Source organism: Corvus kubaryi, unplaced genomic scaffold (genome assembly GCF_017639235.1).
Source record: "Corvus kubaryi isolate FWS band 111438036 unplaced genomic scaffold, C.kubaryi_AGA036_p1.0 37241, whole genome shotgun sequence".
NCBI classification, from domain to species: Eukaryota; Metazoa; Chordata; class Aves; order Passeriformes; family Corvidae; genus Corvus; species Corvus kubaryi.
This window is the reverse complement of record NW_024581071.1, coordinates 681,021-704,945: the sequence shown is the minus strand read 5'-3', so window position 1 is coordinate 704,945 and position 23,925 is coordinate 681,021. Positions and strand designations below refer to the sequence as shown.

The 23,925-nt window shown below is 46.2% G+C and overlaps 1 protein-coding gene across 2 annotated transcripts in view; it reads left to right on the top strand.

The window, feature by feature from the left end:
* Positions 1-1,137: 1,137 nt before the first annotated feature.
* The window catches only part of ELAVL1 (ELAV like RNA binding protein 1), a 47,415-nt gene continuing 24,627 nt past the window's right edge, over positions 1,138-23,925 (top strand). Inside the window, exons 1-2 of one of the 2 annotated variants that reach the window (XM_042023271.1) lie at positions 1,138-1,355; positions 7,684-7,867. In XM_042023271.1, the coding sequence (XP_041879205.1) occupies positions 7,696-7,867 (172 nt within the window). In that variant the 5' untranslated portion in view covers positions 1,138-1,355; positions 7,684-7,695. The remainder of the gene's footprint in view (positions 1,356-7,683; positions 7,868-23,925) is intronic. The other variant, XM_042023272.1, reaches the window with a different exon arrangement.

The following is a 23,925-nucleotide window of genomic DNA, read 5'->3' as shown; positions in this document are numbered from 1 at the left end:
TGATCCCAGTGCTCCTGTGGTTTCCATGATTCAAGGCGTTCAGCGGTCTGGAGTTAAAGCTGTGATTGCAGTAGGCTCTCCCCAGGCCTTACTGGAATATGAACAGGAGCATCTTAAGCTGGTGTGATTGTTAAATGTATTGTACAGTGAGTATACAGGCCTGCTGTGGGTGGTTCTGCAGGACCAGATGAACTCCTTAGGGGAGTTGTCTTGTGCAGTACCAGGTTTGTGAAAACAGCAGCAGCAGTAAACACAGTCTGAATGGAAATGTGAATGTTGTGTGTAGCAGCTTACTTATCTGTGTTTGTTGAACAGTGTCTGGTGCTGACGTGAACTTAATGTGAAATGTGCTCTGTGCTCTGAATTCAAGCACTATTTTCCTTCTGTTTCTTGCATGTTCTATCACTCTTTTTTTCCTGGAAAAAGCCCTCCTTGTCTTGACCTGAGACATGGCATTTCACTTTCAGAATCCATCTCTTTTAGCTGTTGTACCAGCCTGCTTTCTTTTCCTGAAGCTTCAGTCTGTGTCTTGTTTCTTGCTTCTTTGTTGTGAGCTCTCTGAATTGATTCCCAAAGTTACTGGCTGTCACTCTGACCACATGTGGACAAGCTGCCTGTGAAGTTGGTAGACTTTAGTCACAGAAAGATCAAACTTGCTGTGTTTGCAGACTTCAAGACCACTTCTGGTCCTGAGCTATTTTTACTGGCAAAACTGTTGGAATCTTAGGTGCAGTCAAGATGAGGAGAACAAGGGTAGTGTTCTGGTTTCAGTCTTGCAAAGGGGAAAAGAATCAAAGAGAGGAGATCTGTTACCTCTGGAAAACCCAAAGGGTTGGCAGGTAGAAAGGGTTTGCTTGGTTGCCAAATTTACAAGTAGAATTACATACCAGTATGGAAGGAACATGTATGTACAGCATCTGTGACAACATCCAGAGTTTCAGGGTATAAGAATGTTCCTGTCTGAAGACAAACTTTTTTTAGTGACCTTCAATAGCATGTGTCAGCCCTGAGTTAGTTTCATCTGGGGGGGGGGGGGCGAGAGTTAAAATGCCAATTGAATCAAACTGAATATTCAATTTAAAGTTTTCCTGTTTGCTGATTTAAAATATCGTGGCTGCAGGGCAGAGGAATTCAGATGAGCCAGAGAACATTGACCTGATTGATTGCTGTGGGACAGTAGAAGGAGAACTAGGGTAACTAGTTTGGGGAAAGAATCTGTGACACTGCACTTTCTGCCTTTAAATTTCCATGTGTATCCAATCATCATGTTCACAGTTCAGGAAGATGGCTTTTCCAGGAGAACTTAGGATTCATACTCATGAAACAGAGCTGCCACTCAGCATGAACAAGGAAAGGTGAGACCAAGACTCTTGCATTGTGGTCGCAGACTTTTTAGAAACAGCATTGAGCACCTCTCAAACACGGGCACACTCTTTCATACCTGATTTGGTTTTATTAATAAAAAAAAGCCTTACCCCCTGCCCTCACAAATGTACAGCGAAATAATCTGTTGGGAGACTTAGACGTGTTGCTTGGATATGAGTTGAGGCTTTGAAGTGTGTGACCTGTACACTCTGGGATGACCTCTGATTCTCAACTTTGTGCTGTTTCCCCTCATACACTGTATAAATGCTGTTCTTGAATTTAAGACACAGTCTGGATTTTGTAATTTCCCCCTCCCCACAAATAGCTTTTGATGTTTGGTCAAGATTTGACAGAATTCTGAAGGAATTTGAAGGAATAGTTCATGAATGCACAGTGAATCAAATAGCAACAGGGCTTGCACTGCACTGTCCTTGTCCTGTGGTCTGTCTGGATGTTCATATGCAGAGCTCTTGGGAACATTAAAAAGAGTTTGTATAAAGAATAAAAGGTGTTTTATTGGAGATTATGGGGAAAGGCTCTGTGATGTACAGAGGTCTGGATTAAGTAATTGATAGAGATGTGTTCTGGCTGTGGAGCACTAGGAAACTTTTTCTTAGGAGGCAGGTAGGCCTAGAGAAGGGTTTTCTGCTGGTGTGGCTACTCAGGTAAAACCTATTCTGTTCCTTACAGAGATTTCAGAGAAGAAAGTATGTTGCTTTTTCTTCCCCCAGTGTCTGTCTGTTCTCTGTTGTGATTAAATTCTTGCTTCTAGATCCTGACATGACAGCTAGCTGCAAAGCAAGTTTTTGCATGACAACACTGTGTTGGATAGTTTTTGAAAACTGTTTTCGTGAAGCAGTTTAAATTCGTGGAGGCTCTTCAGGTCCTTCTGCGTGCATGGCATTGGTTTTGGCATGAGTTCCAGCCTGGACATCTTAGCATCTCTGCACATGCCTCCTGGATTGGTTTGGCACTTGCCTGAATGTAGTAGTGTCCTTTTTGTTCTGTTTCAGGTGTGGTCTCCAGGAAACGGCTCGGCAGCTTCAGGATTGAGAGCCAGAGCAGTGTCTTAAGACAAAATTGTTGCCTCTTAGTCAGCCATGACTCTGGGGGGGAGGCATGTCAACAAATGTCCGTGTGCTGGAGAGACAGGAGAAGGGCTCTAATAGCCTTGAGGTTCTACTTGAAGCACCCCATTGAGATTCATAAATACACAGGCAGAGCTCAAGAATAAACCTGTGACACTGAAGTGCGAGTTGATGAAACAGCTCATGGGCAGAACTCTGGAGCATCATGGGTTTCAGGGTTCCTGTTCATTTACCACTGACAACACCAACAGGGAGATTTCACCAGTTCAGGGACTCTGTCAACTGAAACCCTTCCTGTATAGAGTGTCCTGGGTGATGCTGACTTGCATGTCATTGCAAAGAAAGATGGAGGTTTTGGGTGAGTAGCTGGGACAGCAGCCTCAGGTCTGCTGTGGTTTAAGGACCATGCCGTGCTCACTGTGGCCCACTCCCACCCAGTGCTCCAGTCAAGGTGCCACAGAGCTCATTGATCCAGGAAGAATTTCCCATCTTAAGTTCTGCACTAGCTGATCCATCATCCATCCCACCTGAAGAGCTGCCTCCATCTCTGGGGACCCCAGCACAAGAAAGACATGGACCCGTTGGTGTGAGACCAGAGGAGGCCACAGAGATGCCCCCAGGGCTGGAGCCCCTCTGCTCTGGAGCCAGGCTGGGAGAGCTGGGGATGCTCACCTGGAGACGAGAAGGCTCCAGGGAGAGCTTCGAGCCCCTTGCAGGGCCTAAAGGGGCTCCAGGAGAGCTGCAGAGGGACTGGGGACAAGGCATGGAGGGCCAGGACCCAGGGAATGGCTTCCCAGTGCCAGAGGGCAGGGCTGGATGGGATCTTGGGCAAGAATTGTTCCCTGGGAGGGTGGGCAGGCCCTGGCCCAGGGTGCCCAGAGCAGCTGGGGCTGCCCCTGGATCCCTGGCAGTGTCCGAGGCCAGGCTGGACATTGGGGCTTGGAGCAGCCTGATGTAGTGGAGTCCCTGCCCATGGCAGGGGGTGGAACGAGTTGGGTCTCTCAGGTTCCTTCCAACCCAACCATTCTGGGATTCTGTGAGCGTCTGTTTAGGTGTCTACATTCAAGTTTGTGACCCCCATAGTGGTCTGGTGCCTTTTTAGTCCTGTGAACAAGGTGAAGGTAGACAAAGCTTCTTGTCTGATGTTGAAGACAGACAGTTCTTCTTGCCGGTGTTCTCGTTTCACATGATCTCCACAGATCCATACAGGTCTTCCTTCTTAGCAAACATCTTGAAGTGAAATAATTAGTAGAAGTGGTTCCTGGAATTCTGGATGGAGATACAGAGTGTCATTGGGAAAAAACTTTTATTGGTCTGTTGCCAGAGCCAATAAACCTCTTGGGATCTGGTGTGCTTTTGTGAGAAGGTGATTGTCATGGTCAGTGCAACATTTCTGAAAATAATGCCCACGAGAGCTTTTCATTCCAGTCCTGGGAGTGCTGGCCTGGCTGAGGGTGCCTGAGCAATTGTTGGCACAGGTGGTGAAGTGTTGGACTGTGTGGATTCGAGCACCTCCAGAATTAATGGAAGATTTGGGCACAGCACATATGGTTCCCATTGTTGCTCTGTGCACCCTTCGTGTTGTAAGTTTTAGGGCATCTTACCCAAGGAAGAATGTGGCTGCTGCCTTTTTGAACAAGCTTCTGCAGCATTTGGTTATTTTTTAAAAAATTGTCATTTCAGGAACTGCAACGCAGTGGAACCTAGTCCTAAAGTTTCAGGTTTTTGGGACGTAGAATTGAAGGCCTGTTTTGGAAAGTTTGCAAACTACTGGTCTCTTTTCAGCCAGTCTTCCCAAATGGAGCCGTTGGGCCTTCTTGCTGTCAGTGACCTGTCCACCGGGAATATAAATGCATTCGGTCTTCTGATTTATGTCATTGTGGATTGTCAGTTAATGAAGTTCTAGATACATTTTAGTGTCTAGGCCTGGTTCTCAAATCTGGAATATTTACTGATAGAAATGGATTGTTATCTCTTTGGTAAAGAAAGATCAGGACATTCCCTCAGCGTATTTCAGTGAGAGCAGAATAAAAACTTGTTTTCTGGTGTAGCATGACTTTTTCGTCCATCCTGACTATCTTATAGTACCTTTTCTTTTTGGAACTCTTTTCAGTATGCAGAGGTGACAATTCTTCAGGGGCTCCTTTTAACTTTGCTGGCATGAGAACTGGTCACCTGTTGAGGAATACACCTGGTGCAGGTGGGCAGCAGCAGTGTGAGCTGCAGGTTTTTCTGGGAGGGGGTTCTTCAACTCTGACAGACTTGGGGCCATGACCACTTCCCTGGGGTGCCTGTTCCAGAACTTTTTCCTAATATCCAACCTAAAACTCCCCTGGCACATTGAGAAGGCTCTGGGCTAAACACCAGCATCAGGATGGGCACAGACTGGGAGGGGGCACAGCCCAGGGAGGCTTTGGCCGGGGTCCCTCCCCAGCACCAGCTCGAGCTGTTCTGTGTCACTGCAGCACAAAGGAACCGGAGGCTGGGACTGTGCTATGGGAAGCTGGGACCGAGCCGGTGAGAGGAACTGGTCTGACTGGGGGAGTGTGGGGTGTGTGGGGAGTCCCACGGGGCCTGTGGGGTCACTGGAGGCACCACTGTGAAGGGGCTTTGGTCCCAGTGGTGCCAGTGGGACCCCCAGAGTGGCATCAGACCGGTCAGATAGGGGAGTTTCCTTAACACCCCACCAGCAGAGAAAGTGGTTTCCCAGTGACTTCCAGGCTGGCTGGACAGTGTTAGTCCTGCAGCAGATTGTGTAAGTGCTCAACGAGAGATTAGGAAGAAAGAAGCATCTTCTCTCTCAGTGCTCTGCTCCTTTAGCTCTTCACTGTGCGTTTATTGCTCCTGCATACTTTCTTCTTGGTATCCCATGGAAACGTTTGCCAGCCCTGTGTGCAAGGGCTCCTATGTTGTTTTCTAAACACCTAAAGAAAAGCAGGTGGAAGCTTCCTTCTCACCTTCTAATGGCTCTGAATCAGCACTGCCCCAGGCACTGCTTGAGTATCCTGGGAGGTGTAGACTCTCACTATTGCGGACAGGTTAAAGGATGTGGGACAGTGATGGAAAGTCAGTAGCCACTTGCCAAACTTGTCAATTCTGCTTTATGCCAAATATAAGTAATGGTAACTTGCCGTCATGGTGTGCTGGGCATGTTTCTCTGCTTGGTGTCTGACTGTGGTGCCTCCTTTTCAGGCAGCAGATGCACCTTGGAGAATTGAAAAAACCCCAAAACCCCCATCTCTTAAGTGTTTGTTCTTGAATTCATTACAATATATAGCAATTTCCTAATCTCAGCAGCAGGAAGGATTTTTATCATAAATAAATGGCAATAAAGGGCAAATTTGGTTAAAGTGAAGGAAATTTTAACTTTTTCCTCTTAAAGGAGGAAACATTTCAATGTTTCTTCTTTGCTTACTAAATATTCTAGTTGTGCCATACAACTTGCAGACTCATCAACTTATTGGTGTGTTCTGTTGTAGGGCTTGAATTTTGTAGAGGGCAAAGGCAAGCAAAGTTGCCTTCTATTAAAATAATTTTGAAAATATGAGTTATGTGGTTTTATAACTTAGATACGGTGACCAGAGACGGTTCAGCTGTTTAAGTGTTGTTTACCAGAGCAGGAAACTTCTCTGAGATTGTGCTCGGCCAGTTCTGACAGAGCCAGGAGGAAATATGTATTTAATGACAGAATTTGCAGTACAACTGAGATGACCTGGCAGCTTAAAAATTGTCTGCTGAGGGGAGTCTTTTCCCCCGCTTCCAGCTTTGCAGCGCCTCCCTGCTCTCCTATCCTGTGGCATTAACTGGTGCTTATCTTGCTGCAAGGAAAGCAGATTAAAACTGCTGACACAACAAAAAGGGCTTCCCTCCTGTGTAGTTTTCCATTGCTTTCCCAGTACAGGTTGGTTATTCCCATGGGCAGAGGGTGCTGGGATGGGCTCGTGTTGACACGTGAAACACAGAAATGGGGGTAGAACCTGATCTGTGGGTGAAGGGGAGCAGGAGCTGCCAGCTCTTAATGCGTCAACACATATTGAAAAGATAAAGATTCAGTTCACATCCACACTGTGTTAAATCTCAAATTAGCATAAGTCTTCTCATGGTTTATTCTGTAATAATGTGCTCAGGTATTGGTTTAAAAATTTGGCCTTCACTGTCAGACAGGAATTAACAGCAGCTGCTGGTGAAGGGCCTGGAAGTCCCTTCATGCAGTGAGCATTTCCGTTCTAGACCAAGGATTTCTGGTTGCTGTTTCTCACTTCTTCCATTATTCAACTTCTGGCTATCAGTAGTGGTGCAGTTCCCAGAAAGGCTTATCCTTTAGCAGATCCAGATCTGTAGGTCCTGTTGCAGGAACAGGGTTTAGATATCCTGATTTTGACTATTTCAAAGTGGTTGAAGTGCTTTAAAAACTACGATTCTGGCAAGCCATGAGCAGCTTGAGTCTGGTGTGAGTTTCAGTTGTAGGTCAACTAAAAACATCAGGATTCAGTCCCTGGTGGTGGACTGAGGCAGAGAGTATCTTCCTGTGATAGGAGTTCTGGATGTTTTCTCAAGGCTTTCTTTAAAAAGCTGCAAAAATAGAAACTCTATCAAATACTCAGTATGGCCCTGAGTCAGTGTGCAGCACAAGCTCACTGGTTTCATACACACAGTTAAGCAGCACCAAAGGCAGCGTTGAACAGTAACAGGCCTTGAGGTGCAGGATGGACAACATTTACAGGGGAAAACATTCAGAAAATTAATAGTCCCCAGTTGAAACACTGAACTGGGTCAGATCTGGCTGCTTCTCCTCTCCCTGTCTGAAAGAGTTCTGGGCATAACGCTGGAATTCAGGTTGAGGTGGCAGTTTGGTTGTGGCTGGTCAAGTACCTGGACATAGGGGACCTGATTTTTACCTTGGCTGTTGGGAATACTTTGATTTTTACAGGAATGTCTTAAAAATCTGTCTTGATGCTTTTTATTAATGTGAAAAAATAGAAATCCGGAGGAGCTCTTTAATGGTACATAGTTCTGTAATATGTCGTGTTTGTGCTTTTGAAAGAATGAATTGTTCTGGAATTTTCAACAAATAGTGTTTTGTTCTGTGAGTTGAAAAAAATGCATTGCTGAAGCAGTGGCTTGTTCTCAGTTTTTTTAAATAAACATTCAGACTTACTTCAGGTGGAGGAAGTTTGGTTTATGGAAATGTGAAGATCTAAACCTCACTGATGATTTTTCCTCTTTGCAGATATATTGTAAAATGTCCAATGGTTATGAAGATCACATGGCTGAAGATTGCAGGGATGATATTGGTAGGACAAATTTAATTGTGAACTACCTCCCTCAGAACATGACGCAGGATGAATTACGGAGTCTGTTCAGCAGCATCGGCGAAGTGGAATCTGCAAAACTTATTCGGGACAAAGTTGCAGGTATGATTTAGTATTTCAGAAATTGTCACCTTGTGCTAGACTGCTCAAACAAATACTTGATTGAATACAACTTAATGTAGAAATATTAAATATTCGTCTGTGTGTGTGTGTGTGTGTGTAATCAAACTATTGGCAAGTTTGCCTGGAACTCCAGTAATGCTAGGATTGGGTATTGGGAGGATGGAATGCTCAAGGCTAAGTTAATGACTGTTGTGTGTATGGCTAAGAATTCCAAGAAGTACAGTTCCCAAATTTGAACATCAATAGACAGGTCTAAAACTGGTTTGGATTTAGTCCCCAGCTGATTTATTCTTCCTACAGTCTGAGTATTTTTGACTCTACCAGAGCTCTGAATATACAAACAAACCTTTTGTTCTGATTTTGATCTGTAAAATGAAGGTGTGCCGTGGCTGTAGGTCTTATCACTGTTGCGGAATTTAACTTGTAAGTTCCTTAAATAGGATTGGTAGTAGTAGCTTTAAAATATGAGAGGAATGAATTGTTCTGACTTGTGAAACTTTAAGTTGCCTTGAAGCAAAACAAATGCTGACAGAGCAACTGCTTCCATGAGCCATATCTGTTTAGTTGCAGGAGCTTTTATCTGCTCTCTGAAGAGGTTTTAATCCTTGCACTGTTAAAATACTTCATTTACAAGTTTTGGTTATTCTTGTTCAGAAGTTGCACAGTCTTGGATTTAGTGAGAGCACTTGGTTGTTTCTGGAGGGAAAAAGAAAAGGTGCTGTTAACTAGCTGTGCACTGATGTTTGTTCCCAGCCTGCAGCTCAGTGCTTGTGGAATTCTCTGCTGCACATGCTCAGTGTTGTATTTCAGAATCCAGCAATACTGATCGTTATCTAATCCATAACAGAACTGGCCTGAGACTGCTCCCCAGTCTATAAAAGCTGCATGGGAGCTGATGGAATGCATGAGAGCTCTTTGTGCGTCATCTTTAGTGCTTTATTTGCTTGAGAATACCCATGAGAACTAAATAATTAAAAACTTCAGAATTTCCTTTCTGAGTAGCCTCTCTGATTTCCATGTCTCTGGCTTTCCTGATACCTTACAGATGAAATATCACATGAGGTCTGTCTGTCTAAATCTGTGTTTAAGGGATGTATATGTTCAGTCATGATAAAATAGTTACATAAATAGTGATTTCTTTGAATGTTTTGGAAGGTGAGTGTTTGGCCCAGATGTTGTCATATGCTTTGAGGCTCTTACTCTGAAGGCTGGTTTTGCAAGGAATAAGACCCGTTGCTTAATGATAGCAAGTCATAGCTGACCCATACCTTAGACTGTAGAATAAGCACAGAATCACGTGTGTGGGAGGGAAGGATATTTTCAGTGGGGAGCAAGAGACTCATTAGTGCCTGAAGTTGAGAGTCTGCTTCACACTGTTTCCTGTAGCATCAAACACTCTGGTAAAGTCTGGTTAACTTTAACTTACAACTTGACAGTGCTGGGTAGTTTAAAGTCCAAAACATACACTTGTGTGCTCAAGGTTGTTCTTAACCTCAAGAATCAAAAGTAAAATTGCTGTTACTGTTGCAGAGAATCCTTGAGTGCCTGTGGACAGAACACTGGCTTTTCTCTAAAGTGGTTGCAGGTGCTGGATCCTGTGCGGCTGCTGTGGTCAGGCCACTGAATTTTGTTGCTACCTAATTTTTCATTTGCTTGCAACACTATTAGGAGCAGTTACCAATCATCTCCATGCTTACTGATAGTTCTGGGCTGTCAGTGCCAAAGAATTGGCTCTTTCTAAGCATTTTCTCTTCCTCTTGCTTTTGTTTCTGCCCCTTGATGTTCACGTTATATGTCTCTATTCTCAAGCTCTGTTAAACAGATGGATGGGTGGCAGTCCCTGAACAGAGCCACAATCCTGTGGCAGAGTTCTGCTTTTCTTGTGCCTCCACTTGGATTTCTCTGACTCCGTGGCAGACAGCAGGAAACTGGAGCTGCAGAAAAACCTGTTCAGCTCCCTGACCTTGGGTCATAATATTGGCATGTGAGATAGAGTGGGTTGAGTGGCCTAGGCAGGAGGGAGGGAAACTTTGCTTTTGTTGGAATTACTTTTTGGATCAGTTTAGTTCTTTGCACTGAAGTCATAGCTTTTGATGCCCCCATGAAGTTCTAATAAGCAGAGTATTTTGTCTTTGAAGTTTCCTTTATTGTTTGTATTTGCAGAGTTAAAATCAACATTTAATTGATAATGCTTGCTTTTTGTAACACATTGAATGATACGTGCAGGTCTTCTCAATTTATTGTCTGTTAATAAAATGTGGGGCAGAAAATACTTCTGCCTGGAATGCAGTTTTTCATGACTTATTGAACTGGCATAAGCTGTCTGGAGACTGATTACTGGGATTCCAGAATTGATTTGAAAGCCAAAGTTTGGGGTTGTTTGAGCAAAGTATTTAATTATGATCATTACCTATGTTGTTGGGTTTTGCTTCAAATGCAGCAGAGTATTGAACAATCTGTGTTCCATGTGTTAGATTGTGGTTATAAAATGTAGAGAAACTCTTTGAAGCCCCCAGAGTGCTTGTCCTTTATCTCACTACTTATGAGTGTTACAGGAAGGTGAAAGTAGCAGCAAACTATAGTTATAGTTCACATTCCTTACCAGGAGCTTTTGGCTTTGTGTACATTTGGGTTATAACCACTGGTAAAGGTGTGACTGTGTGTCTGGTTTGTTGTTTGAGATGTGACAACTTCTTTTTCTGTTGGTTTTTTTGGTTTTTTTTTTCAGTTACTATACAGAGGAGCTTGTGCATTAGATGAGCATTAGAAGGGTGCAGGGCTCCTCCTGATCATACTGGAGGAATAGAGTGCTGGACTCTGCATTCCCCAGTTGGTGTATTGCATTCCTCAGCACTTGCAGACTTTGCTTGGGTTGTGATGAGTGAATCAGTAGTGGGGCTCAGCAAAATACTGGATTGTTGCTGTGCTGCTCACTGTACTTGTGTTTATGGCGAGGATGTCTTGGACATCCAGGATTTTCATAAGAGAATTACAGAATTCATTGGACACTCTTCTTTCTGTCAGATCTTAATTGAACACCAGCCATACCTTAGGGCTCTGAACCCTAAGGAAATGTTAGAAGGCTGATTCCCACTTCCCAGTATAGTATGGCACAGTGTCCAGCCTGCGATGTAGCTTTTCACTGGTGCATCTCCTGGGCTGTCATGATGATTGCTGAGGTCTGTGAGTAGCCATTGACCTGATTCCATCAATGAAATCCTCTCTTCCTGTGGCTCTGGCTCATGAGGCTGAGAACAAGAAGTCTGGGGTTGGTCCAGTTGGCCTGCACTGACCAGACAGTAGCCCTGCAGGGTTGACACAGCGGGGCCAGACTTGTGCTCTGCACTGATTCCCTCTCCAGGGATATGATGTTAAATGTCCTCTTCCTTGGAGCAACTGCCTCATGCCAGAGATGATCCAACAGAAGAAATATGTCTCGTGCTGTATTTTACATGGGGGGTGTTTGACTTTGCTGCAACATCCAGGTTCTGGGGTCTGGGTTTCCAGCCAGTGTGATGGGCTGAACTCCTCTAACACGTGAATTTTTAAAAAACGTTTCTCCTTCCATACTTATTAATGCAGGAATGCAGGCCTCTGGGCCCCTCTGGGTTTGCTCAGTTTCTTGCAGCACAGATTCTGATGGCTCATTGTGTCAGGATGTCTGACTGTGCACAGCACAGATGCTTCTGCTCAATAGCTCTAAGTTTTCAAAGACAGCCTGGTCATCTTTAGCCTGCTGTCCATGCAGCTGTACACAGGGTGTTAGTCCTTCTGGACCAAATGCTGAAGCTGAAAGTTAGTCTGTCATGACTGTTTTAGTTTCTCTGTCTTCCCCTTACTCTGCTGAAGTATTGGTACTTTCAAACCTGGCTGTCCTAAAGCTCTGAAAAGGTTGAGTTAAACTGCTTTTTGTGGAATTATTCAAAAATAAAAAGCTGCCAAACTCACATGCAATGGCAGCACATGGTAGTATTAAAAATACTATTCCTGCTTATTGGAATAATTGTGTGAGCTGTAGGGTGCTCCCCAGCCAGCTGTGATACCATATGTAACTGTCCTCGGAGTGCAAGGGAAAAGAATTCAGCAAAACTACCACAAAGCTGTGTTGGGGGAGTTTAAGCTGGATATTAGGAAGAGGTTCTTCCTCCAGAGGATGGTCGGGCACTGCCCAGGCTCCCCAGGGAATGGTCCTGGGCCCGAAGCTGCCAGAGCTCCAGGAGCGTTCTCAGGGATGCCCAGGCTGGGATTGTTGGGGTGTCTGTGCAGGGCCAGGGGTTGGAAGGGCCCCAAAAGGATCATCAGTTCAACTCAGAATATTCTATTCTAGGATCCTATGAACCTTTTTCCCATGTGTTTATGGTCACAGACTTCTGTGGGATCTGTTTATTGCTCCTGACACTGTATCCCTGCTCTGAGTCCCTGGTGACAGGTTGCTGTGCACACCTCGCTCTGTGAGGGTTCCTTCTGACAGTGATGGATTTTGTAAAGGAGGCATCCAACTTCCTGAGGTTTTCTGTTCCTTCCCTCACACCACCTGTACTGCCTGAGCAGGGAATGTTTTCCCTCTGGTGCTCATGACTTTCTACTCTAGGAAGTGTAGGATATGATCCTTCACACTGTTCCAAAGGCTCTGTCTGTAAATGTCAGCTCCCCAAACGTGACCCCCTCTGTGCAGAGGCTGGGAGGGAGATGTGGGCTTCCTCTGCACCCTCTGCATTTGCTTGTGTCAGTGTGAGTTCTGGTGGAGCTTGCTGAGGTCAAACTCTGTGATCAGCAGCTGTTGGGGCAAAGGGATCTCTCCACTGCTGCTGGAAAATGTGGAGCAGAAATGATATTTTGGGGTGACTTGCTAAGGTTGTATGCGGGAATCTGGGGTCCATCTCAAACATTGCTATCGTGGTGGCTCACTCTCTGCAGGTATGCCTGGGGCATGTTGCTTACAGGACCAAAAGAAGTCACTTTCATATAGTTGTAATTCCTCAGGAAAGGATATAAAACTTTACCCTTTCTATGCCTTTTTCTTTTCACGGTGTCTTCTCTGGAAGACTCACTCTCAGAAATTATGCAGCAAAAAAAGAAATGAATGTCCTTGTCCATGTGAGCTTTCCAAGCAGAAAGGAGAGGAGGCTTTTACTGCCCAGCTGTCAGGTGCTGCAGGGTGGTGAGTAGCTCAAGTTCACGTGGCAGGGCAACCACTCATTTCACCAGTGCAGTGAACTCAGTCTAGAAACAGAATTCTGAAGTGTTCTTGTTTGTGGAAAATACTTAAGTATTCTCTTCGGCTGAAATAGTTTCCTTTTGCATGAAATTCTTTATGTAGTTTTGCTGTTAACTGTGGAATTCAAATACATTGTTGCATCTGGATTTTTTTTTTTCTAGCTCTTTAATCACATTTGGTGGTTCTTTAAATGTGCATTCAAGAATGCCTTGTGGCAATGGTTAACTTAACTAGAAGTGCAAATGGTTTGCAGACAAATTGCCCAAACACTGAAAATGTGAACACCAGCTTTGCCAGCTCCACTTAATTCCCTTTGTCATAAAGGTGACCGCATAAACTGCCTCGGAGGTAGTAACTGAGTTCTAGCAAGGGTATAGGAATACAGTTAACCTAAGTCAGAGAATCCTGGAATATCCTGAGCTGGAGGGACCCTCAGGGATCATCAGTGCAGCCCCTGGCCCTGCACAGACACCCCAACAACCCCAGCCTGGGCATCCCTGAGAGCGCTGTCCAAACGCTCCTGCAGCTCTGGCAGCCTCGGGGCCGGGCCCATTCCCTGGGGAGCCTGGGCAGTGCCCAGCAGCCTCGGGGGGAAGAACCTTTCCCTGAGCTCCATGCCCAGCCCTGACCCAGCTCCGGCCGTTCCCTGGGCTCCTGTCCCTGTCCCAGAGCAGAGCTCAGCCCCTGCCCCTCCGCCTCCCCTCGGGAGGAGCTGCAGCCCCCAGGAGCCTCCCTTCAGTCTCCTCTGCTGCAGCTGAACGAGCCAAGTGCCCTCAGCCGCTCCTCAGACCCTTCCCCATCTTTCTGGCCCTAAAGGTTGCCTGGGTTCTTTCAGAGGGATCAGAGCACAGCCAGGAGCAGCAGCTGCGGCAGCAGTTCTTGGGCTCTGCTTCTCAATGTTTGGGGCATGTCTGGGGTTGTCAGTGGATTTCTGGTAACCCTCTGATGACCCAGAGTGCCGGCTGCTGTCAGGACGGGATAGCTGCACAACACCTGGGCTTGGAGCAGGTTGCTCTGAGCTTTGTCAGGTGTACTTGATCAAAGGATGTTAGGGTTTTTGTTCTGGTTGACCCCTGCTTGGGGAGAGTCAAGCACTTGTTTAGCTGTTGCTTAGGCCAGGCCTATGTACCAGTCTGGCCTAGAGCACAGCTCCCAGAGCCCTGTGAGCAGGCAGAGCAGGGCAGGGACTGGGCACTCTGCTGTGTTCAGCCCATGTGCACTCAGGGCTGCTGTGGTCTCCAGCTGTTGTGGCAGCACCTATTCCTGGAACAGCAGAGGCCTTGGCCAAAGAAAAGCTGCCTTGACTGAAAAGGATGGTGGAGCTGTGCAGGGAGTGCCTGGGGCCTCTCACTCAGGCTGGGCGGATGTTTTCCTAGTGCTGCAAGTGAGGAGGACCTTTGTCACCGGGTGAGGAGCCTGTGGGTGAATTGAAAACCAATCCTCGAGGTTGGGAATCATCAGCACAAGGTGCAGCTGGAGGGGAGTCACTAGTGAAGGACCCAAGGGTTTGACATCAGGGCCAAATCTGTTAGAAAGGTGAACTGGCCAATGGTTCCGACTGCACCCTCGGTGTGTGCACAGTTGTACCGGTTTGGCCAAATTTAGAAATATATCCTCTGAGAGAAGGCACAACCACCCCTCCCCCACCAGGTTCGGGAAAAATAAATTTTCCTCAAAGGAAAGTGAAAGAGGTAAAAACTATTTATTTAACAAACGCACGAGAAACGGAAAATAATGTTAAATAATAAAAATCTCTCACTGTGGAGAAAAAGCCTGGGAAAGTGTTAGAGTCCTCCCTTTGGTCCCCTTGGAGCTGGGGCTTGGCCCAGGGCCAGGCCCTCTGTGCTCAGTGGAAAGTCCTCCTGATGTGCTCTGATATTGAAGCAGTCCAGCAGAAAAGGGAGAAACTCTGAAATTCCAGGAAAGAAAAAAAAAACTCTCAGTCTCACTCCGGAGAAATAGAAGCTGAACCACTGGACAAAAAACTGACTCCGGGAGCAGCCAGCCGGGTGCTTCCTCCCTCCCCTGCCACAGCTGGGAAAAAGAAGTTGCTATCTCAGTGTGACCTTGAAAAAGCTGCAAACTGCTTTGAAAAAGTTTTGCTCAGTTTTCCCTTCCCCCTCTTTCCTTCCCCTGCTCAGTTTAGAGGTATAGAAAGGCACAAAGTTAATTTCTTGGCATAGGGCAGCGATATGGGGTACACATCCTAAAGTCACCCCAAGGCAACAGTGATGTCAGAGTGGGAGCAGTGGCTGGTCACCAGGTGGTGGTGCTGCCACTCAGAGGGACCCTGAGAGTGTTCTCTGAGAGCCTTGAGGCAGGGCTGGCACAACAGGCAGTGGCTCCCTGCTCTTTTGGGGTCATGGGTATCCTTCTGCTCCGTCTGGATACGGAAAGGGTTAAATATATCCCTCCTTACAGTACAAAAGTCATAAAGGCCAAGAGAGCTGTACAGGCCATTCATGGCTCTGCTTCCTTTGCTTTTCTTTTCCCTCATCAAGCCATACAAATGAGCCATGTAGCAACATCTTTGGTTGTGTTCTGATATTTCTCAGCATGTTTTTAGTGGGAGTTAGTGTTCCACATATTACAATACTTTCATTCTCTTCCAGTGGAGCAGCTGCGTTTCTGCAGAGTAAAAGTTGGGTTCAGCTCAGCCTATGATTGGGGTGACTGAGCACTTGCTGAGGTTTTGTACTGTAATGTTTGCAGCTAAAGAAGTGCCATTATTTGAAAGCTGAAGTTTCTTCCTCAAGAGATGGAAGAAGTGAATTTTTGAGCCCTCAGCATCTTGAACAGTCAGATTTTTGTTCCAACAACTGTCCAGATTTTTGTTCCAAATTCTGTCCAATTTAAAGAAATGAGATCTTGCAGTAAGAGGTGTTTTCCCCCCAGACTCCCTCCAAAAAAACAGCTTGTGGTATTTCTGCACAGTTTTGGGCCTGGTGTTTTCTGTGTTCACTTTACAAATCCTTTTCACTTCACAGAATCTCGGATGCTGGCAATTCATCTGGAAAAGGAGCCCTGGAGCAACTGAAATTGAATCTCAATAGAGAAATATTCTGGAACTGAGAGAAAGGAAAAATAAAAAGAGAACATATAGAAATTATAATTATGCAGAGAGGCTTTGTGAAATGAAATTAATTACTAAAAAACCCCACCCTTTTGTTTTCAGGATTTAAAGCTGTTACTCTTATTGGTTGAAGTTTTGCAATATTGTGGAGATGGTGAGATCCCTGTGAGCTCTCTGAACCAGGGTTGACAACAGACTTGTGTCAAGTTAGCTTTGTAGCTTTTGACTTTTTCCCAAAGAGGTGTCTGTTTGAGTTGCTTGTATTCATCTTTGTTTCAAGGCAAATACCACTGATTTTGCATAAGAAGGAGAGGGCGCTTTATTTGTAATTTATAATGTTTTGCTGAGTTGTTTGAAGGTCAGGCTTTTCAAACTGGCTAAATGTGCTTTTGCCCTTAAACTTCTATAAATGAGACTCTAAATGGTTCGGCCATGAACAGAAAGAGAGTTGTGTCCTAAAGCTGGGGAAGCAGTGAGGACACATTCTGGATTGGAAAACCATTATCGATATAACTAGATATTTTCTTTGTTTCCTTGCTAGTTCCTTTCTGTTGCCATCAAGTGTCTGTTCAGTAGGATGTGCTGATTTGAAGCCATGAGCAGAAGCAGGAAGTGGCTTGGTGAGCAGTCTGGGTCTTAATCACAGGAACCGCAACAAAGCTGGGTTCAGGTCCTGTAGAAGGAAGATCCTGAGCTGCTGCACGGACTGACCACAAAGGGTGAAACATCCTGGAAATGCTTCAATATAAACCTAAACTTTCAGCTTTGTAGTCAGTGTAGGTGGTGTGTGGTGCGGCAGTGGCTGGTGCAGTGCTGGTGTGACTGACCCAGCCCTCCAGCAGCACAGTGCTTGCCTCGATTCTCTCTAGGTTAGGCACAGCCCCGGGCTCTTTGGCTATGCTGAGCTTCCCCCCCAGCCTGACACAGACAGCACTGTGTGGGGTTTTTGGTGCTGTCTTGGTGTTTCAGTGACTAATGATAATTTTGGGCAGTATTTATGACTTAACTGGAGATGAGGCAGGTGAAAGTATTTGAGAATGATTAATTGTTGCTTCAACAAATTCTTTAGGTAAACAAAAAAGTACTTGCTTCCATTTCCCAAAATCTGCATAGGAGACAGCAGAATATTTTTGGCAGGTAAGGTAAAAGTGAAGTTTACAATTATCTGCTTCAGTACCTGCACTGAAGCTCCTGTACTCAGTTCTGTCTCCAGTAGTGTGTTTTCTGTGACTCATTGTGGTCACCACAGCACAAATGGTTGTGTCAGAGACACAGCAGCTGCTCAGTGTTACAGGTGGGGTGGGTGAGAGGACATCGCTGAACTGTGGGCTAGGGGACTGGATAGGAGAAAAGTTTAGGTTCAAACTGGGTTTTAGCTTCAGCTTCCTGTGTTTCCAGAGTAGCTGAGATGCATCATCTATACCATTAAAGAAGGATTGAGTGCAAGGCTGGAGCCCTTCTGCTCTGGAGCCAGGCTGGGAGAGCTGGGGATGCTCACCTGGAGAGGAGAAGGCTCCAGGGAGAGCTCCAAGCCCCTTGCAGGGCCTAAAGGGGCTCCAGGAGAGCTGCAGAGGGACTGGGAACAAGGCATGGAGGGCCAGGACCGAGGGAATGGCTTCCCAGTGCCAGAGGGCAGGGCCGGATGGGATCTTGGGCAGGAATTGTTCCCTGGGAGGGTGGGCAGGCCCTGGCCCAGGGTGCCCAGAGCAGCTGGGGCTGCCCCTGGATCCCTGGCAGTGCCCAAGGCCAGGCTGGACACTGGGGCTTGGAGCAGCCTGGAACAGTGGGAGGTGTCCCTGCCCATGGCAGGGGGTTGAATGAAATTGTCTCTCAGGTCCCTTCCAAACCCAAACCATTCCATAATTTCCTGTCTTTTAAAAAACATACTATGAATTATTTGCTAGAAGTTACTCTATTTATTACTGTCTGTGTTGTGATGGTGGAATTTGATCAGCATAGACATGGAATGGAAAATCATGCCCTTCAACTGTTAGTTTTGAAAATTGGTGATTAGATACTTCAGATGTTTGTTCACATCCAAAAATGTGTTTTGACAGAAATCCTTCATGAAGCTGCTTGCTTTTTCTTGTAAGGACACCTTGCAGTATGAAAAAAAAACTGCCAAGGATGTAACAAATAGCAAGTGCTTGTCTCCAGAGTCAAGTCAAGCAGCACCTGGAGAACATGTCAGGTTCTGAAACTGTCATTTTAGAACATTAAAATGAAAAAGTGGTTAAAATTATCATGTGGAGCAGATTTAATGTTTGGCTGAAGGATATCAGGAGGAGCTAGAAACCAGCATCATCTCCCTAGACCAGCAGACAAAAAATGACAGAAGAAATCTTGTGGAAACCTGTGGAAATGAGTTTTCACACAAAAATAGACTGAGGAAGGGCGTGCTTCCAAATTGTGTGATAGAAAAAATAGTCCACTGAACATTGGCAGAGTCTTTGTTCCAAGCTGAGTAGCAGTTTTGGTAGTTCCAGGCTTTGATTTAAGGACTCACTAGACCTCAAAATTTAGAAATAGTTCCGTCAATGGGAGAAAATCCCAAGAGGCAGAAGAAAAGTGAGATTCTTTACTTTTGCTAAACCTTTCTTTAGTATTCAGTTCTGTTCCATTCCTCCTTAGCTGGAAGGTGCATCCAGGCTGTCAATAGAAAAAGACCTTGTGCTGTGGAACTGAAAGAACCTGAGGTTGGCATAGCGTTGAGTTCCTTGGGGATCATAGGATGGGGCAGTTCCAAGGGGCACTAGTCCAGCTTCCTGCTCAGAGCAGACTCAGCTGTGAGGTCAGACCAGGTCCCTGAGGCTCTGTCCTATAGGGGAACTTCCATGTACTCCAGTCTCCTGAGCATCTTGGTGGTCTTTTCCTGTGCTTAGTCCAGTTTATCAATGTCTTTCTTGTGTTGGGGGATGTCAAAAATTGGATGCAGTACTCAAGGTGTGGTCTAGTGAGTGTTGAGTAATGGGGGATGATCTCCTTTCTTCTGTCTTCTGGCTGTACAGGATGCTGTTACCCTTCTCCCTTGGGACATTGCTGGCTCATGCTCCACACCCTGATTCCCAGCTCATTTTCCATAGAAGAGTCTCTGTCCACTAAGTGGCCAGTCTGTTGTTGCCAGGGTGTCTTCCTCCCCACAATCAGGACTCTGCATCTGTCCTTGCTCAGGACCTCATTCCGTGAGGTGCTTGTTGGCTTGTCCCCTGTGGCAGCCCGACCCTTCAGTCTATGACAGGTTCTTCCCAACCTGGTGTCATCTCCAGTCTTGGTGAGAGCACACTCCCATCACCTCCTCCATGACATGGATCACGAGGTAAACTGCAGGTCCCAGCAGAGATCCTTGCAAACTCCACTAGTTCCAGGCATGGAGGTAGAATGTGGGGGGGGGGGGGGGGGGGGGGGGGGGGGGCGTGCTTGTCTTCTCGGACTTGCCGCTTACCGCACAGACCCTCTTCTATGGAAAGTGAGGGGGGTGTGGGGGGGTGTGTGTGTGTGTTTTCGTCTCCTTTTGAAGATGGATTTGGTGCTTACGTTCCTTCTTCCAATTTCCTGATCATTCAAAGATGAAACGGTTTTGGCAGGGACATGAGCCTGGTGTCTCAGCACCCTGACAAAGAGCCTATTTCATCCCCCCATGGGTTTGACTGGGACCAGTTCACTCAACCAGTTAGTCCCTGGCTCAGTCTTCATCCACTGGCCCTTCTCTGGGAGCTTTCTGAAGTGCTGAGGCCTGTTAGACTCTGCTGGTGAAGTGAGGCACAGAAAGCATCGTGTGCCCCTTTGCTCAGATCACATGTTAAATCTGCTCCCATGCTTCCAGCCTTGTGCTGCTGGAACAGCAATAGAACATTTTCTTGTTACCCTTGATATTACTGTTTTGTTTCTTTGCATTCTTTTCAAGTCTGAACTGCAGTTGAGCTCTGCCATTCCTCAGACAGAGTGGACAGTGTTTCCGAATTCCTCTTTTTGTAGCTGTCACTTCTTCCATCTCCTGTGCTCTCTGTTTCTCTTGGAGCTCTGCCACGGGCTCCCTGCTCAGCCAGGCTTCCCTGCTCACACATCTGCCTGTTTTCCTGGCTGTTAGGAAACAGAGGATGCTGTATGTGTTCTGTGACTCGCTTGGGAGTTAGGGTACAGCCTCTTGATCACCTACTCTGCCAGTCCTACCTTGCTGCACTTCTCCATTGTCATAACACTTTTTGGGAAGTTTGATGCAGGATGGTCGCGTTTTTCTCCGGGCTGATGTGATCATGTAGCCCTGGCTGTACTGTGTAACTGTGCTAAAGAAGCCCACACAGGGCACATCTGAGCACTTGAATCTGTTCTTATGCTCAGAAAGTCACTGCTTTGAATTCTGCTGATGCCTCGTATTTTACGTGGTACTTCTCATTCACGCGTATTTAGGCTCTCTGGTTATCACTCTCACAGCACAGTTTGTAAAGCCAAACAAAAACCTCAAACCCAGCTCACGTCCTCCAAAAACCAATTCCCAGTTCAGAAAACAAGTTCTAAACTAAATTGCCATCGTGCTGAGGTGCGCTGATGTAACAGGAGCCAGGTTTGATTTTGGGGTTTCTTATGAAGGACAGGATGGGGAGGATCTGAGTTGGCTGCTCTCAGTGAAGTGCTCAGGTGTGTATCAGACTCCTTGGTGGAGCTGGAGTTGTCAGCAGTGGGCTGAGAATAAGGAAGGAGCTGGTGACTGAAGCTGTGTCTCGGGAGCTGGGAAAGGAAGCAGAGACATGGACAGAAACCCAAGTGATGCACGGAAGGAAAACCAGTGCCCTCTCTCCTGAAAGGGCCTTTTATCATGGAAACAAAACTTGATTCTTTCTGCTGAAGGACTGTAGTATTTTGCTTAGAACTAGGTTTTATAGTTACTTTGTTAATTATTCATCCAGATAAGGGCCTACTTGTTGCTCTTTTTTAGCTGTTCCTCTTGAGTAAATTTGCATTTGTGTATATGCAAACTTCTAATAATATTTTTTAATTCCTATCCACTAAAATGTTTTGAAAACTGTTACAGCACCAATTTCCTTTGCACTGCAGGTTTCTATAGCAGGTTGGGAACATCAGGAGAAAGCAAAAAACTTCTCTCCTTGCCTGGGATAAACACTTGACAGGAGTCATAATGCTGTGTAAATGTCAGTTCCTTATATATTTCCTGGCATCCCTAGCAGAGAGGTAGACTGTACTGTTCTGGAGTAAAACTATGAAGCAAAGAGCATTCCTGCACAGGTGGAAATGCCTCCTGCAGTGACAGGACTGTTGTGTGTTGGTCCAGCCTGTGTAGAGATGAACACTGGGCACTGAGTGGGAGGAGATGGCTGAGGCTGATGCTCTTGGGTATTTTAGAGCAAGGAGAATTAATATATGCTGTCAATTTTGCATGGGTTGGGTTTTTCTAGCACTTAAGGACTATAAGGTCATGTTATACTAATGTAGTTTAAAGGCAGTAAGTACAAACTACGAGGGAAGGTCTGCATTCTAGGTTATTGTAGAGAAATACAAGTAATTGATAGTGTCTTACCTATTGTCACGTAAAAGTTAATGGGCCTGTAATATTTGGGTTCAGTACAAACTTACTGTCAGATGTCTAGAGGGAATATGAAAATGTCTGACCTTTGTGATCCTGCCACTTTCACAGCCTTCTTTTTTTAATCTGTGTTTGAGTAAACCCCATTATGTCCCTGCTCCCTCACTTCCCAGGACATTCAAACTGTTGGATAAGAAATAGTCATTGAGCAACTGGAAGTGGAAAAGGTGCAGAATTTTGCTCCGACAAAAACAGTAAAGAAGGCCAAGAGGACACAGTCACTGAGGGTACTTTGGGGACAGACACTTGGAAGGAAAAACCTATGTAAGGTCTAGGATAGGACTTGTACAGGAACAAGTGGACACAGAATTTGCAGACTTGAGTTTGGAAAAGGAGAGCATTGGCTGGAGGCTGTAGAATGTGCTTTCAGTCAGAATGCTTGGGACAAAAATCAGAACTGCTTTTAACGTGGACTTGTGTGTGTGTTAGGGCACAGTTTCTGTTTCCAGGGACTGGACCCAGCTCTCGTGCCTTTTACTTTTGGGTGTCCATGAGTGCTGTTACTTAGGTTTGGTTTTATCCTGTAGGTAAGTGACTTAAAATTCCTTGTCACTGATCTCAAATGGTGCATAAACACATAGCCTGTGTGATGCTTTGGAAAGAAACAAGAGTGTGGGCAGCAGGAAAGGGGGGTATTCTGTCCCTCCACTCTGGTGAGATCCCATCTGCAGAGCTGTCTCCAGCCTTGGGGACCCCAACACAAGACAGACATGGAGCTGCTGGAATGAGTCCAGGGAAGACCATGGAGATGGTCTGAAGGCTGGAGCCCCTCTGCTCTGGAGCCAGGCTGGGAGAGCTGGGGGTGCTCACCTGGAGAGGAGAAGGCTCCAGGGAGAGCTCCGAGCCCCTTGCAGGGCCTAAAGGGGCTCCAGGAGAGCTGCAGAGGGACTGGGGACAAGGCCTGGAGGGCCAGGACCCAGGGAATGGCTTCCCAGTGCCAGAGGGCAGGGCTGGATGGGATCTTGGGCAGGAATTGTTCCCTGGGAGGGTGGGCAGGCCCTGGCCCAGGGTGCCCAGAGCAGCTGGGGCTGCCCCTGGATCCCTGGCAGTGCCCAAGGCCAGGCTGGACATTGGGGCTTGGAGCAGCCTGGGACAGTGGAGGTGTCCCGGCCCATGGCAGGAGTGGAATGAAATTGTCTCTCAGGCCCCTTCCAAACCCAAACCATTCCATGATCTACAATGTTGTGCCTGCTATGTTCTCTGGGAATTTGTTGCAAGGGACTGGGGAAGGATACTCATTGTACTGAAAACAGCATAGTAAATTTATATGAGTGGAACCCTGCTCTTCTTCATCTATCAGGAAAATAGTCCCCCAGTTCTCCCCAGTGCAGCATCCATCCAGGAAGTGAGAGTCCTGACTGCCAGGGCTCACTGTGGGTCACAATTGGAGGGATTAGTCTTGTTTGGAGTATATTTCCCTGGTCTTTAAGGGCCCATTTCCATAAGTTTTTTTAGGACCTGGTTCTGTTCGGTAGTTTGCCGGAATATTCATGTTTATGTGACTTTTGGGACAGACTGAAAATACCCATAAAGCAGCTGTTGCTCTGAGCCTTCAGAGCAGAGCTGGACCTGTGAATGATGTTGGATCCTTCCCATCCTTGCAAGAGGGAAAGTCATTGCCAGATGTCCACCTGGTATTTTTTCCGTCTTAGACTTACTTTTGTTTTCTTAGTCAGACCCTGAAGAAATAAGGTAGGGTCCAGGTGCTAAACATTTTTCTAATTGTTCAATTATTCATTTTCTTAATCAGAGGTAAATAATCTCAGTAGGTAAGTGGGTATGAACCAAGCTGTCCTGGGTTGCAGTGTATTCTATTACCATCCTCAGGAGCCGTTGAAACCAGGTGGGGCAGTGTTTCCTTGCCTCCTCCCCCCAGACTATCTTTCTGTTAATTGCCCATCATTGTCCTGCCGCCTGACTCAGAGATAACTCCCTCCAGACTATCTCCTGTTAATGAGCCTAATCAACACTTGGCCTCATGACTCGTTACCCCATTGTGAGATGCTCCGCCCAGAGGGAGGAACCAAGCATCCCATCGGGGATATAATCTGAGGCTGAACACCAGAGACACCGGCTTCCCACTGGATTTCCAGAGGACAGGAGCTACACAGCCACCACTGGACTTCCTGAGGAAGAGCAGACTGTTT